Source organism: Quercus robur, chromosome 12 (assembly GCF_932294415.1).
Source record: "Quercus robur chromosome 12, dhQueRobu3.1, whole genome shotgun sequence".
Lineage (NCBI taxonomy): Eukaryota > Viridiplantae > Streptophyta > Magnoliopsida > Fagales > Fagaceae > Quercus > Quercus robur.
This window is the reverse complement of record NC_065545.1, coordinates 32,260,284-32,276,163: the sequence shown is the minus strand read 5'-3', so window position 1 is coordinate 32,276,163 and position 15,880 is coordinate 32,260,284. Positions and strand designations below refer to the sequence as shown.

Here is a 15,880-nt window from a genome sequence, read left to right as displayed (position 1 = left end):
GCCACTCACCTCATTTTGGACTACGAGCCTTTATCCCGTATATTCCAGGATGTAGGCCAGGCGATAAGGGCCGAGAGCCCCCGATTCGCTCGTATTGACGTTTCTAAGCCGGGATTCCTAGCTCAGAGAGACTTGCCACCAGTTCAGCCGCCCGCTCAACGCGTTCCCTAGGAGGTAGTCGTTCTAGGGGAGGAGATTGATTCTACACACTCATTCCTCGAAGCTGAAATCGATCATTTTCGCTTTAACGGAGAGGGTGAGGTGCCAACAAGGCCCGTAAAGGTTTCAGACTTTGACTTGGATCTTGATCGCTTCTCTACTGCACATTCCCCGAGACTAATAGTTGCTTGGATCAATACTAGCCAAGAGATTGAAGAAGAAGGCATGGATCTGAAGCCGAGATCTGGTCTAAAGGGCCTTATGTCCAACAGGAATAAAGGGAAATTCTCCAAGGATGCCCCTAAGGTGCAAGCTCCTACCAGCATCCCTCTTCCACCTTCTCCTCCCACTGACCCCGGACTACAGGCCAATCCAAACCTATGGAGGAAAAGGCCAGTCGATGAACTGGAGGAGGGTGAGGTCAGACCTTAGAAGGCCAAACAGTAGAAGAAAGGCGAAGAGCCTAAAGAAAAAAGGACTAAGTCCATAGATAGCCGAGATGAGGCTACACTCTAGAGGGGGTAGCGCACCTGGTCTCCTTGGCTTGAATTGGACGGCGTTCCCTTTCCTTGGGATGCGACACTTTGGGAGTCCCAGCGGGGGTAGGCGACGTATCTTGCTGAGGCTCTGCAGTAGCCTCTCCTCTTGCCTCGTGACATGGATAGGCTCAGGACTACAAGGCAACCAGACCTTTTCATGTCGTTGAAGAGGGATCTCGCCATGGTAAAACGAAAAAAGAAACCCTTCATTGCTCAAATTCTAGATTCCGCTTTGATCTATTTGTTACCCGTGTTTTGATGACCCTTCCTTTACTTTGTGCAGGTGACTTAGCAAATTTATGTGGCCGAGGAATGGGTCAAGAACTCCCGCGAGGAAATAAATGCTGAGGTTCAGTCCTGACTTGTGGCTAAGAAGGCTGTTGGGGTCCTTAAGCAAGAGAAGGATAGCCTGGCTGATAAGGTCAAAAAGGCTATTCAGGCCAGGGATAGCGCCGTGGCGGTCCTGAAGACTACGGAGAAGCAGGCCGAGGATATGCGCCAGAAGTTGCACGTAACGAAGATAAACCTGGCTACCGAGAAGCAAGCGGTCTTGGACCTCAAGGTGAGGCTGCGGCTCGGGTAACTAAGGAAGCAGCTGAGGCCGCTGTGAAGACGTCGTATGAGCGTGGGTGCTTAATATCGAAGCCAGGCTGATTGAAGAGGTGGCTGTGGTTTGCAGGGACTATTGCACCGAATCCTGGGGAGTAGCAATGGACCGGGCTGGAGTCCCCGCAAATTCCGAGCTCAGGAGGGTCGAGAATATCTTTTTCCCAGAGGACTTCAATAGATTCCTGACTCGGACACTGCTGTCGAGAAGCTCCTTTCCGCCCAGGTTGTTCTCCCTGACGCTAACACTCTTGGGGGGGAAGGAGTGGATGGGCAAGCTCAGCAACTCGCGAAGGAAAAACCATCCAAGGACTCCCTCACGATCAGAGATGTCGTCTCGCAGGCTAAGGAAGCTGAATCGAAGTCCAGAACTGAAGGCGCTTGCTCTGAGGCTGCTGACCCCGAGAAAAACGCGGCTAAGGATAAAGCCTAGATTTCTAGATGTAGGATTTTCTTTCGTTATTTTGCTATTGTTTTTCATTTTTGTGGCCTTTGCCACCGTCTGTAATACGGATTATATTTAAGTTAATGAATGAACTTCTTTTCTACTTTTTTGGTTTTTATTTTCACTACTTTCAACTTTATTATCGCTCGTTATTTGTTTTCCGGGTGATCTAACTAAACAGGGATATTTTACATTTGTGGTGCGAATTAATTCTTATATAGGGAATATTGGATTTGATGGCAGTAAAAGATATACCTCGCATCCTGCACTCTATCTAACGTTCATAAAAGCGTTCTTTTTAACACTTGAGTAAATGTAAGAAGTAATTAATTTCCCCTGAACCTGGGGTCTGAGGAGCCATGCAGGACTTAAGTTCTGTTTAATACTTCAGTAAATGTAAGAAGTAATTAATTTCCCCTGAGCCTGTGGTCCGAGGAGCCATGCAGGACTTAGGTTTTGTTTAATACTTGAGTAAATGTAAGAAGTAATTAATTTCCCCTGAGCCTGTGGTCTGAAGAGCCATGCAGGACTCAGATTCTGTTTAATACTTCAGTAAATGTAAGAAGTAATTAATTTCCCCTGAACCTGTGGTCTGAGGAGCCATGCAGGACTTAGGTTCTGTTTAATACTTCAGTAAATGTAAGAAGTGATTAATTTCCCCTGAGCCTTTGGTCTGAGGAGCCATGTAGGACTTAGGTTTTGTTTAACACTTGAGTAAATGTAAGAAGTGATTAATTTCCCTTGAGCCTATGGTTCGAGGAGCCATGCAGAACTTAGGTTCTGTTTAACACTTGAGTAAATGTAAGAAGTGATTAATTTCCCCTGAGCTTGTGGTCCGAGGAGCCATGTAGGATTCAGGTTCTGTTTAATACTTAAGTAAATGTAAGAAGTGATTAATTTCCCCTGAGCCTGTGGTCCGAGAAGCCATGTAGGACTTAGGTTCTGTTTAACAGTTGAGTAAATGTAAGAAGTGATTAATTTCCCCTTAGCCTGTGGTCCGAGGAGCCATGCAGGACTTAGGTTCTGTTCAATACTTCAGTAAATGTAAGAAGTGATTAATTTCCCCTTAGTCTGTGGTCCGAGGAGCCATGTAGGACTTAGGTTCTGTTTAACACTTGAGTAAATGTAAGAAGTGATTAATTTCCCCTGAGCCTATGGTCCGAGGAGCCATGTAGGACTTATGTTCTGTTTAACACTTGAGTAAATGTAAAAAGTGATTAATTTCTCCTGAGCCTGTGGTCCGAGGAACCATGCAGGACTTAGGTTCGGTTTAACACTTGAGTAAATGTAAGAAGTGATTAATTTCCCCTGAGCCTGTGGTCTGAGGAGCCATGCGGGATTTAGGTTATGTTTAATACTTGAGAAAATAAATGAGAAATAAGAAACATGAGGGCTTTTCGCAATAGAAGAATTTGTCTACAATGGGAACTTTCATTAATAATAGTACATTTTCAGATTGTTTACATTCCAAGGGCGTGGTACTACATGCTCATCTAAATCTTCTAAAAAATATGCCCCAATGCAGCCACTGAGGTGATACAATACGGTCCTTCCCAATTTGGCCCAAGCTTTCCCCATGCGGGATTTTTTGTAGCACCGAGAACTTTCCTCAATACTAAGTCCCCAGGCACCAGTGGCCTTAGCTTTACCTTAGCATCATAACCTTACTTAAGCTTGTGTTGGTAGTAGGCGAGTTGGACCATTGCCCTTTCCCTTCTTTCCACGATAAGGTCTAAACTTTTCTCTAGCAACTCGTTGTTGTTGCTCAAATAGAATGAGCTGGTTTTTAGCGTTGGAAAGTTCGTTTCTAGTGGAATAACAGCCTCGGCCCTGTAAGTCATCGAGAAAGGCGTTTCTCCTGTTGATCTGATCTGCGGGGTGTGGTCTGGTACGTCCACAACACATGTGGCAGTTCCTCTACCCACCTTCCTTTCGCATCGTCTAACCTTTTCTTCAGCCCATTCACTATGACCTTGTTGACCTTGTTAACAGTCTCGGCTTGCCCATTCCCCTGGGGGTAGGCTGGTGTAGAGTATCTATTTGTAATTCCCAACTCGCCGCAGTACCTTCTGAATGCCTTACTATCGAATTGAAGACCATTGTCTGAGATTAGGGTATAAGGGATTCTGAATCGGGTAACAATGTTTCTCCAGACAAACTTTTTGGCATCCACGTCTCTAATATTTGCTAAAGGTTCGGCTTCAACCCATTTAGTAAAGTAATCAGTGCCAACGAGCAGATATCTTTTTTTGCCCTATGATATCCAAGCCCCATTGAGTGAACGGCCAAGGGCTGGATAGTGGATTGAGGATCCCTCCTGGTTGATGTATGTTTGGCGCAAACCTCTGGCATTGGTTGCACTTCTTCACGTATTCGTGCACTTCTTTCTGCATGTTTGGCCACCAGTAGCCTTGGGTGATGGCCCTATGGGACAAGGACTTGCCTCCTGTATGGCTTTCGTAGATTCCTTCGTGCAATTCCTCCAGGATGAGTTTCGTGGCCTCAGGGTGCACACAGAGCAGGTATGGCCCCAAAAATGAGCGTTTATACAGCTTCAGGTCCTCGGATAGCCAGAATCGAGAAGCTTTTCTTCTTATCTTGTCGGCTTTGCATTTCTCTTCGGGCAAGGTGTCCTCTTTTAGAAATAATACCAAGGGGTCCATCCAGCTAGGCCCCACTCTAACGTTGTGGACATGGGTCATTTCTCTTTTCATCACTGAGGGTTCATATAAATCTTCCACAAGGATGACCCGAGGTAAACATTAAGTCGAGGAGGTGGCCAGTGTGACCAGGGAGTCAGCGTGTGTGTTTCCACTCTTGGGGATGTGCAACAAGCTAAAAGAATCGAAGTGTGATCGCGGGCATTTAACTTGATCTAAGTACTCTTGCATTCTTTCATTTCTTGCCTCTAACTCTCCATTTACTTGACCTACAACAAGTCTTGAGTCTAAGAACATGTTTACAAATTTCCCATCCAGTTTTTGGACCATGGACATTCTTTCTAACAGGACTTCATACTCAGCCTCATTATTCGTGGCCGAGAAGCCCAGTCTTAGCGATTTTTCGATGGTAATCCTTTTGGGGGAGACTAGGACTAGCCCCACACCAGAGCCCCTTTAGTTTGCCGCGCCAGCAACATATACCTTCCAACAGGTGGGCCCTTGCAGAGAGATTACATCAACCGATTTTTCATCCATGTTTTGCGTCCCTTCTTCCTCTTCTAGCGAAGGTTCAGCAAATTCAGCCACCAGATCTACAAGGACTTAGCCTTTTACGGCAATATGAGGCATGTATTTAATGTTAAAAGCCCTTAGAATCATCCTCCATTTAGCGATTCTCCCTGTGTAATCAGCACTCCGGAGTATGGATCTGAGCGGGAGTTGGGTTAGAACGATGACTGTGTGTGCTTGGAAGTAATGGGGAAGCTTTCGTGTAGCTTGAACCACCGCCAGGATGGCCTTCTCTAGTGGAAGGTAGCGAATCTCAGCCTCGTGCAATGATTTGCTTACGTAATAAATCGGTCGTTGTACGCCGTTGTCCATTCGTATCAGCACTAGGCTTACTACGTGATGGGCCACAACTATTTAAGCAAACAGGACTTCATCGGCTTCGGGGCTAGACATGATTAGTGGCCGAGACAGATACTCCTTAAGTTGTTGGAAGGCTAAAGCACATTCCTCTGTCCATTCGAATCCTTTCCATTTATTCAACAAAAGGAAAAAAGGTTTACACCTATCCGCCGACCGAGAAATGAAACGGTTTAAAGCGGTAATCATACCGATAAGCTTTTGGACCTCCTTGGGATTCCGAGGTGGCTACATGTTGTGGATAGCCCGGATCTGATCAGGGTTGACTTCGATACCTCTGTGGGTTACCATATAGCTTAATAACTTTCCCGATCCTACCCCGGATGAACACTTGGACGCATTAAGACGCAGCTTGTGTCTCCTTAGAATTTCAAAGATGTCGTTGAGGTCTCTCACATGTTCGAACACCAGTTTGCTCTTTACCACCATGTCATCTATATAGACTTCGATGTTCTTACCCATCTGCGGCTCAAACATTCTGGTCATCACTCTCTAGTAGGTGGACCCTACATTCTTCAAACCAAAAGGCATCACCTTATAGTGGTAGTTTCCAATGGGGGTGACAAAAGCTGTCTTTTCTTGGTCGTCTATGGCTAGGGGTATCTGATGGTATCCCTGAAAGGCATCTAAGAAACTCATTTAAGGATGTCCAGCGGTTGCGTCTACCAACCGATCTATTCGGGGCATAGGGAATGGATCTTTTGGGCAGGCTTTATTCAGATCCGTGAAATCCACACAGACTTGCCATCTTCCGCTCTTCTTCTTCACCACTACAGTATTGGCCAGCCACTCGGGGTAAAAAACTTATTTGATAGCCCCTGCTTTCTTAAGTTTCATCACCTCCTCCTTGACTGCGTTAGCATGATCCTTCGACGGACGCCGAGGGGTTGCTTCTTGGGCGTAACGGATGGGTTAACGTTTAGGTGGCAGCATATGAAGTCCGGATCAACCCCCGGGGCCTCATAGGCATCCCATGCAAACACGTCCACATTTTCCCTGAGGAAATCAAATAGTTCTTCCTTCTCTTGGGGGGGTAGTTCCGAGCCGATCTAAAAGAACTTTTCCAGATCGTTGCCCACAAAAACTTTTTCCAGATCCTCGCATTTTGCCTCCTCGGCTGGTCTCCCACCGGGCGACGCAGGGTCGGCTGATTGCTATAAGTCACTTTCAGTAGAGGCAAAGAGCTCGGCACGATGTTGCCGTGAGATGGTGGACACCATGCACTTTCTAGCCATGGCTTGGTCCCCTACAACCTCTTTGACCTGGCCCTCCGACGGGTACTTCACCTTTTGGTGCAGGGTAGAAGAGACGGCCCCTAGGGCATGAAGCCAAGGCCTGGCTACGATGGTTGTGTAGGGCGAATAAGCATCAACTACAATAAAGTCCACCTCCACCACGTCCGAACCTGTTTGTATGGACAGTCTGATCTGGCCCCTCGGAGTGACTGTCTTTCCTTCGAAGCTTACCAAAGGGGAATCGTACGTCGTTAAGTCCTCGGGTTTTAAGTTCAGCCCCTTGTATAGATCGGGGTACATCACTTCCATAGCGCTACCCTAATCTACTAGTACTCTCCTCACATCATATCCTCCAATCCTGAGCGTGACGACCAGAGCGTCATCATGGAGTTAGATGGTTCCGACCTTATCTTCATCCGAGAAACCCAATATGGGTGTTGCTATCTTCTTGGCCTTTTTAGACTCCTGATCACCATGCTCGGTAGGAGGCCGATACACAGACATTACTCTGGAGGGGCAAAAGCCGGTCCTTCCTGGGGCAATAAGAATGACATTTATTGTGCCTATGGGCAGTCTCGAGGAGATATCCCTCCGCGTCTCAATGTTTGCCTGTCCTTGTCAGCTACTGGGGTGATGTAGAAGGTGACATAATTTTCCCTCTCGGACCAGCTGGTCCAAGTGGTTCTTCAAGTTTCGGCAGTCCTGCATAGTATGCCTTGGCTCTTGGTGGTATTGGCAATATAGGTTTTGGTTGCGCTTCACGAGGTCTCCTGCCATTTTATTTGGCCATTTGAAGAATGGCTTATTCTTAATTTTCTCCATAACCTAATGTATCGGTTCACGGAACACAGCGTGAACTGCCTACGTGCCGGCAGATCCGGATTGCTTTGTGTTGTCTCTCTTCGGTCGGTTGTTGTTGTTAAATCGGTCAGACCTGAAGTCCCTCCTCTCCTGAGGGACAACCTTCGCTTTACGCTTACCCAATTGCTGGTCCTCTTCAACCTTCTTATACTTGTCGATTCAGTCCATGAGTTGACGTAAGCTGGTAACAGGCTTCCCTGTTAGAGATTTTCTTAAACTGTGCTCAGTTGGGAGGCCACTTTTGAAGGTACTGATGGCGACATCATCACAGTTGCCCTCTATCTCATTATACATCTCCTAGTACCTATCTGAGTAGGCCTTTAGGGTCTCTCCCTCTCGCATGGACAAAGACAAGAGGGAATCCAAAGGCCGAGGAACCCTGCTGCTCGTGATGAAGCATGAGCCAAAGGCCTGGGTCAGTTGCTTAAAAGAGTTTATGGAGTTAGGCCTGAGGCCATCAAACCACTTCATTGCCATCAGTCCTAGGCTGGATGGAAACACTTTGCATATCAGAGCCTCATCTTTGGAATGGACAGTCATCCTTTGGTTAAACTGGCTCACGTGCTCTACGAGATTTGTTCGACCATTGTACATAGTGAAAGTAGGTTGATGGAATCGTCGGGGAAGCTCAACCCCTTCTATCCTACATGTGAAGGGTGATTTGGAGATTCGATCTAGGGCCTTGCTCATGGCGTTGTTCACAAGGCCTTTATGGGATGGACTTCTGTGGCTGCGTCTGTGATGGTGTTCGTCTTCATAGGAGAAGGTCTCACTTGGTGGGGTTCTTGACCTTTGCCTATAATTGTGGTCTTCTTCGTCGCTTGTGTCTGAGCTGGAAGGGGGACGCTTTCGTTGTGCACGAAGCAGCTTCCTTTTTAAGTCATCGATCTCCTGTTGTAGGGCTCAGTTATCGTCCTGCTTTTGGGATACGTGACTTCTCCCCTTAGAGTGGCTTTTGCTTGTATGGGTAGTACGTACACTACCCCCTCAATGCTTGTCTTTATCTTTCTCCAGTTCAAGGTTAAGAAAGTTGTCTTGCCACTGAGAACCTGTAGGCTCTGTTCGATGTGGACCTGATCCCACCATGCTTAGCCATTGCACTTGCTGAGGTACAAGTTCTTCCCACAAACGGTGCCAATTGTAAGGTCACGATTTTGGGCCCAAGCCCAAGAAGTATGGGGTCTTGGCCCAACGAGCCCAAAACAATGAATTTTTAGAGAATGGGTCGAAGAACTAGATCTTAGCGAATTGGACAACGGTTAGTATTGAGCTATACAACGATTAAACACAAATAAAACGCATTGACATCCATAGATTTTCAGTCTGAGGAGGGTAAATAATAATATATTGATCACCGTCGAATATTATGACAGTTTGGATTGCTACAGTATGCTCTCTCTCTCTCTTTCTCTTTTTTCCTCCCCTCCTTCCTGGGGATTTCTCTCATTATATAGCCTTTTTGGAGCTATCTTGATCCTACACTTGTTGATCATCTAAGTCCCTACTTGAGTGCCCGTCCCATCAGACACACCTCTTCAGCCTTCTGTGAGTTATGGTGGCCAAGGCAACACTGTTCAGAGGTCCTCTCTACATAAATGCGGCCAGAAAAGTAGCTACAATGCATTTAATGTGGTGGCAGCAGCTTTTCCTCAGATATTTTGCGTTTCCTTCTTCCCCGCAGGTTTGTGAGGCACATTCCTATTGCTAGTGCCTATTTGAGGGTCCTTCTAATTGCCAGAGTGTACATCTGAGCAACATTCATCACATCCGAGCAGGCATTCCTCCTCGGATCGTCCTCCAAATATTCCTTACCTATGAGAGCTAAATTGGAAATCCCTTTAGCAACCATTTCCTCTCCTCGGACTTGTCAATTGTCCCGGGTGAGGCCCAAAGCCCATTACATGATTTGGAGTCTTTGCTCCTACACTATATATATATATATATATATATATATATATATCACATAAAATTATACCATATCAAATTATTAATTCAAAATCAAATAATTCACATTCTTAATATCATCATTATATAATATAAATATATAACATGTCATATATAAGTAAAGAAAAAATAGTATATTAATGAAGAAAAAAACCATGTCATATGTGAGTAGAGTTAACAAGAAAAACTCAATACTAAAGGAAAATAAGGGGATTCTAGCATTTTGCCCTTATTTTTTAAAAAAATTTAGCTATATGTCCCTGTTTTGAAACTATTTAGGTCTATGCCCCTGTTTTGAAATTCGATTTTCTCAAAATCGAGTTTCAATGAAAAACTCGATTTGTAGAAAATCGAGTATGGGGCGATCAAACTTATAAAAAAATAATAATAATAATAATAAAAAATAAAAACTTGCATGGAACTCGAGTTCCATTTAAAACGCCACTATAGGACTCCTTGAACGTAGCTCTAGGTATGGGGCAATCAAACTTAAAAAAAAAAAAAAAAAAAAAAAAAAAAAAAAAAAAACTTGCATGGAACTCGAGTTCATGAAACTCGAGATTCATTTAAAATGCCACAATAGCACTCCATGAATGCAACTTGAGCTCCATGAACTTGAGAACCATGCAAATTTTTTTTTTTTTTTTTTTTTTGGGCATAACTCGATTTTAAACCAATCGAAACTCGAATTTATTAATATCGAGTTTCAAAACAAGAGCATAAACCTAAATAGTTTCAAAACATATTGCTAAATTTATTAAAAAAAAGGGCAAAATGCTAGAATTCCCAGGAAAATAATACTTAATAAAATTTCATATATGAGTGAAAGTAAAAAAAAAAAAAAAAAAAAAAGTTTTAAAAAAATAATTTTTTTAACATATTGGCTAAAATCTGCATACCAGATGGAATTTAGTGAAATGAATCAGAATGAACTGAAATTTAAAACAAAATAGAATAAATGGGTGATTTGTATTGGTTAACTAATTGGAATGAGAGATTACGGAATGAAATTCATAACTATATTATTTCAAATAATTATTTATAATATTGTCATATTTAAATTTTAGGTATATTATTTCAAGTGTAATACGTTATGTTCTCTAATTAAATTTACACACATAGTAATTACATTAAATTTAATTATTCTTAAAAAATAATATAATATTTATATTTTATTAATATTTAAATTTAATAAAAAAAATCTAATATACTACTGTTAAGTATTTTTTTTGGAGAACCAGCGATAGTACTACTGTACTACTGTTAAGTCTTAAGTGAGTCTTAACATTTTATTTTGCAGTAAAAATTTCTTATTAGTGGTTTAAAAAGGCGCGTGGTGTTTGCATTGGAGAGACCGAAGGAATGGAAGTGGTAGGAAACAGCAAATATACAGAACAGGAAGAATAAAGGAAAATATTGTTTTATATTGGGCAATTTCAGATTCGCAGCCCCCACAAGGCTACGCCAAAGGAAAATATTTTTATATAGTTGGGAAATTTCAGATTTGCTGCTTCCCCAAAGTCTTGGCAATTTCTTCTAGAAACTTTGACCATTGAAATATACTATTACGTTCCCCCCACTCAACCATTCTTTCTTTCTCTCCGACACATATAAAACCACCACTCTCCCCCACCGCTCTCTGCATCAAAAACAAAAACCCTACACACAAACACAAACACAAACACAATGCAAAAGAGTGGTTCATCATCATCACTTGGCCCAGGAGGCCTGGACCTAACCCAGGCCTTCTTCAGGCAAATTCAACGTGCCGCCCCTCCTTCCCCAACTAAGCGACACATCAAAATCTCTGTCGTTGGAGCCGGCAACGTGGGCATGGCCATAGCTCAAACTATTCTTACCCAAGACGTAGCCGACGAGCTCGTCCTCATCGACGCCATGGCCGACAAGCTACGTGGCGAGATGCTCGATCTTCAACATGCTGCTGCGTTTTTACCTCGCACCAAAATCCATGCGTCTGTTGACTACGAGCTCACCTTTGGGTCTGATCTCTGTATTGTCACTGCCGGGGCCCGCCAGGTCCCTGGGGAGTCTAGGCTCAATCTGTTGCAGAGGAATGTGGCTCTGTTTAGGAGTATTATTCCTCCGCTGGCTCGTTACTCGCCGGAGACTATTTTGCTTGTAGTTTCCAATCCTGTTGATGTGCTCACTTACGTGGCGTGGAAGCTATCCGGATTCCCTTCGAATCGGGTTATTGGGTCGGGTACCAATCTCGACTCGTCCAGGTTTCGGTTCCTCATCGCCGATCATCTCGACGTCAACGCTCAGGATGTGCAGGTCAGTCACTTTTCTTCTTCTTCTTTTTTTAAGATACTCTCACAAAAAAAGTAGTGATGCACATGCACCGATGCTTAGGGTTTGGTTAGAGTTTAGTGGATTATTTGCATTGGAGTTTTTTTGGAGTTACAGAATTTCATATATTGTATCTTGTTTATGTTATTCCGATTCCATTAACTGTGATTAGATTCTAAAAAGAAAAGTTAGGTTGTGACTTGAAAAAGTGAATCATAAAGGGACATGTCCGTATGTTGAAAGCCTGTCCTAATTGAATAAACGGTATAAACCTATCTCTAGCTGTAAGCCTGTAATTGGATTTTCTTTTCCCACAGTTCCACTCAATTATAAATTGAGTCAATTCACCATGTAAATTTAGTCGATTCTTTTTCTCTTTCTCCCTCTTTGTTTTTATTTATTTTTTAAAATTTTATTAGAAGAGTATGAATGAGAATTTTACTAATTAGATTAATTTAGGTAATGCTTTGGTATTTTCTTAATTTAGTAAACCCTACCTTGTTAATAAACTTTGTTGTAATAATTAATGCAGGCTTACATAGTTGGGGAGCATGGTGATAGCTCGGTGGCACTATGGTCAAGCATTAGTGTCGGAGGTGTGCCGGTATTGAGCTTCTTAGAAAAGCAACAAATCGCATACGAAAAGGTGACCTTGGAGAATATCCACAAAGAAGTAATAGATAGTGCTTATGAAGTGATAAGCCTCAAAGGGTACACATCCTGGGCTATTGGGTACTCTGTGGCTAACCTGGCTCGATCCATACTGAGAGACCAGAGGAAGGTCCACCCAGTCTCGGTAGTTGCTAATGGGTTCTACGGAATTGAAGGTGGAGACGTGTTCTTGAGCTTGCCAGCCCAGCTTGGTAGGGGTGGAGTCCTGGGGGTGACCAATGTGCATTTGACTGATGAGGAGGCTCACCGTCTTAGGGACTCTGCTAAGACCATCCTTGAGGTGCAAAACCAGTTGGGAATCTGAGTCACATCACAGTGGATCCCTGCTTTTGAATCCCTTTTCATTTGCATGTTTTATCATTTATAATTTTTTGTTTTTTTAGAGACACAATGTGCCTATTGTGTATGTTATCTTTTGGGGTAGGTTTCAAGTTTATGTTTAGTGGATCTAACTATTTAAGTGGTGTTTTTATTTCAATCAATTAATTAGTATTACGAAAGAGGAAGCCTATTGAATTTTTTAATGGTGTCCTAATCTATTTTACTGTATCTCAAGATTACTAGATATTTTGTATTTCATGTATGGTGGCTTTAATTTTTGGCCAATAGGTCAATTTCTATATTGAAAACTTTTTTATTTATTTATTGAAATTTACATTTAAAAATATTGTAAGTGCTTCAACCTTTAAAATTCATTACAAAAATTATAACTTAATTTTCAAAAGGGATGTACAACAGGATAAGTGTGTTAAATTTATAAAAGTACTATATTTAGGTTGTTGAATAAAATGAGTCTTATTAATTTTCTATAAATGTTTTCTAAGAGAAAAGTAGAACGCTACTTTTATATTGTGAAAATGGAATTTAAGAAAAGTCTACAAGTTTTGTTTCGATAATACTACTCAAATTGTAATTTATTTATTAATTTATGTTCTTAGGAACAACAGTAGGAGGTCAGTTTTTACCCCTTTTTTTTTTTTTTTTTTTTTTAACTTTCAAGGAGTGACAAAAAATTATAAAATAAGAAAAGATAATAAATAATATCAGTAAAATTTGTTTTACTTATTTTTTAAACTTTATTATTTAAACATATGGGGGCCAGTTAGTCAGGAGGTATTATTAAGGCCGTACGAATTAGGCCTATGGCCCAATCTGAGGACATTATCCGAGAATGGCCAAATGAGGTTATAATGGGAATGGTATAAAAAGAAAAATAAAGATAGTATGAGACAAGTTCGACACACGTCCGAGGAGAAAAGCCATCTCGGAAACAAGGATCTGAGGTCAGTAGACAAGGGGTAAGTAAAGGGAGGCAACAAATATCTTCAAAAGCTGCTACCTCCACATTAAATGCCTCCCAACTAACTCTCTGGCCGCATTAATATGGAGGTGATATCTGAACAGATAAATCTGGGAGGTGTTGGATGAGACAAGAAGGAACTTCTAGAATCCAACCTACATGTGTATGGTAGGGATAACACCAAGATTGCAATATATAGCACGAGAAGGTGACCTAAAAGAGGGATCGGAAAAATCAAGAAATCTTTGTAAGAATACAGTGAACCCTTGTAACTTTGTCCAAATACTAGATATTATAACATAAGCTCCTCAAGCATTGCCGAGGATAGATTTTCTCATCTACTTGTGTTCAGTAATCTTAGTTCATCAACTTTTATTGTCCATCTTTTAGAGTAGAACTAGTTCTTTCACCCACGTTCTATAAATTCATTATTTGGGCTTGTTGGGCTTAAACCCAATCCTACACTGGGTCCAATCCAAATTCAGTCCTTACAAAACACATTGGTCACAAGGGAAAGAAAAACTAAAAAAATATATTACTTTGTTTAAAACTTAAAATAAATTTAAACTATACTTAAATAAAAAAATATTTATAAAAAAATATTATTTAATTAATTAATTGTCGTATCCTAAAAATATTATATCTTAGTTTAAAAAAAAATGTTGTGTTACTATATTGGGCGTCAGAGACAGAACTAGTAAGGGGCAGAGGGGGGCCATTCCCCCTCCCAATTTTTTTTTTTAATAGTAATAGTATACACATTTAATGAATAGTTTAACAATTGAGTCCAAAATAATTATTTTTGGCCCCCCTCCTCCCAATAAGTTACAAATTGGCCCATGAAAATAATAAAACCCAACTGGCAAACAATTATATTACAATATCTGTGTTGGCTGTTTCTTACTCTTTTTTCTTAGATCCAAGCTATTTTTTTTTATGAGTATTAAGATTAACTATTTGAATTTTCGTGAAAAAAGATATGACTATTTTTGCTGAAAAGAAAAAAAAAATGCGCAAAGAAAAAAAGAAGGAAGATAGATGAATACAAATTACAAACCAAGTTAACGTACTTGTAGTGAGTGAGAGTGGGGTGCGTTGGTGGCCATTAATCAATGTGTGGGGTGAGATGGCAGGTGTGTTTGGCTATTAATTTTTAACTTAAAATATTTAATTTTTTTTTTTTTAACTTACTACCTACTAGTTGGTTGTTTATTAGTAAATTAGTTTAATTTTATGTAGGGTAATATAGAATTGAATAGTTGCGTTAATAAATTGGTGCTAATGTGTAGTGTACAATCATTAATATTACAAATTTTATTATATAATTTTTATAAATTCATGTATCATTAATCAAAAGAAATTAGGATTGAAAGGGAGAATGTTGCGAATTTTAGTACAAAATCAACTATAGATGATTTTTGTTATTTAAAAGAATGTTGAATTCTATTTTAAAATTATTAATTTAAAATATATTAATAAACGGTTATTTTGTTTTTCCTCTCTTTTGTTGATATTTTCTTAACATTAAATATATGTTAATTTGTATTTTAAAGAATTTTTTTATTGAGGTTTTGGCCCCTCTCGTAAATTTTGATCCTAGTTCCGTCCTTGTTGGGCGTCATGTTTATTTATGTGCTACATAGGTGGCAAGTGCACAAAGACAAAAACTCTGTTTGGACTTTTTTTTTTTAGCTCAGTGTTTCTTGCACTGTTCATGTCTCATAAACAGTACCAATACCGGTTAAAAGTAAACCCTATATATGAACAGTACATTTATGCCAATGAACAGTAACCCACACCTCTACAATAACTTTTTTTATTGTTTTTAGTTTTTAAATTTCAGTTTTCTACAAAATACATGGTATCTAAATGCACACTAAATAAAAACTTCACCCATGTATTAATTGTTTCGTCAGCATTGTCATGTTAATTGGCTATAGTACCAATACCGGTTAAAAGCAGACCCTAGATACGATCGATCATGCCTTTCCATGGGCAGGACCCATTTCATTGTGCTAGCCAGCTAATTCAAAATATATTGTAACCTCGTTTTAGGGAATAGCCGAATAGGCAGGTCAAAAGTAATATCTCTTCCTGTCTTTTAGGGAACACCCACTAATTCTAGTTCTTGTACGTACTTTGGGCTGTTCCCTCCTTTTTAATGCAATTGTTATTCAATGCAAAAAAAGTTTTAGGATTAAAAATTATACTACAAAATTTTT

The 15,880-nt window shown here is 40.9% G+C and overlaps 1 protein-coding gene across 1 annotated transcript; it reads left to right on the top strand.

The window, feature by feature from the left end:
* Positions 1 to 10,973: 10,973 nt before the first annotated feature.
* LOC126710394 (L-lactate dehydrogenase B-like) lies at positions 10,974 to 12,878 on the top strand. The gene is made up of 2 exons (XM_050410824.1): positions 10,974 to 11,671; positions 12,219 to 12,878. Exons 1-2 carry the CDS (start codon positions 11,063 to 11,065, stop codon positions 12,660 to 12,662), a joined length of 1,053 nt encoding a protein of 350 aa, XP_050266781.1. The 5' UTR covers positions 10,974 to 11,062; the 3' UTR covers positions 12,663 to 12,878.
* The last annotated feature ends 3,002 nt before the right edge of the window (positions 12,879 to 15,880 follow it).

Excerpts from the sequence above, each read along its gene's own strand:
- LOC126710394 (XM_050410824.1), top strand. The coding sequence starts at position 11,063 with ATGCAAAAGAGTGGTTCATCATCATCACTTGGCCCAGGAGGCCTGGAC. Across the intron at positions 11,672-12,218 it reads TCAACGCTCAGGATGTGCAG|GCTTACATAGTTGGGGAGCA; the intron begins GTCAGTCACTTT and ends TAATTAATGCAG.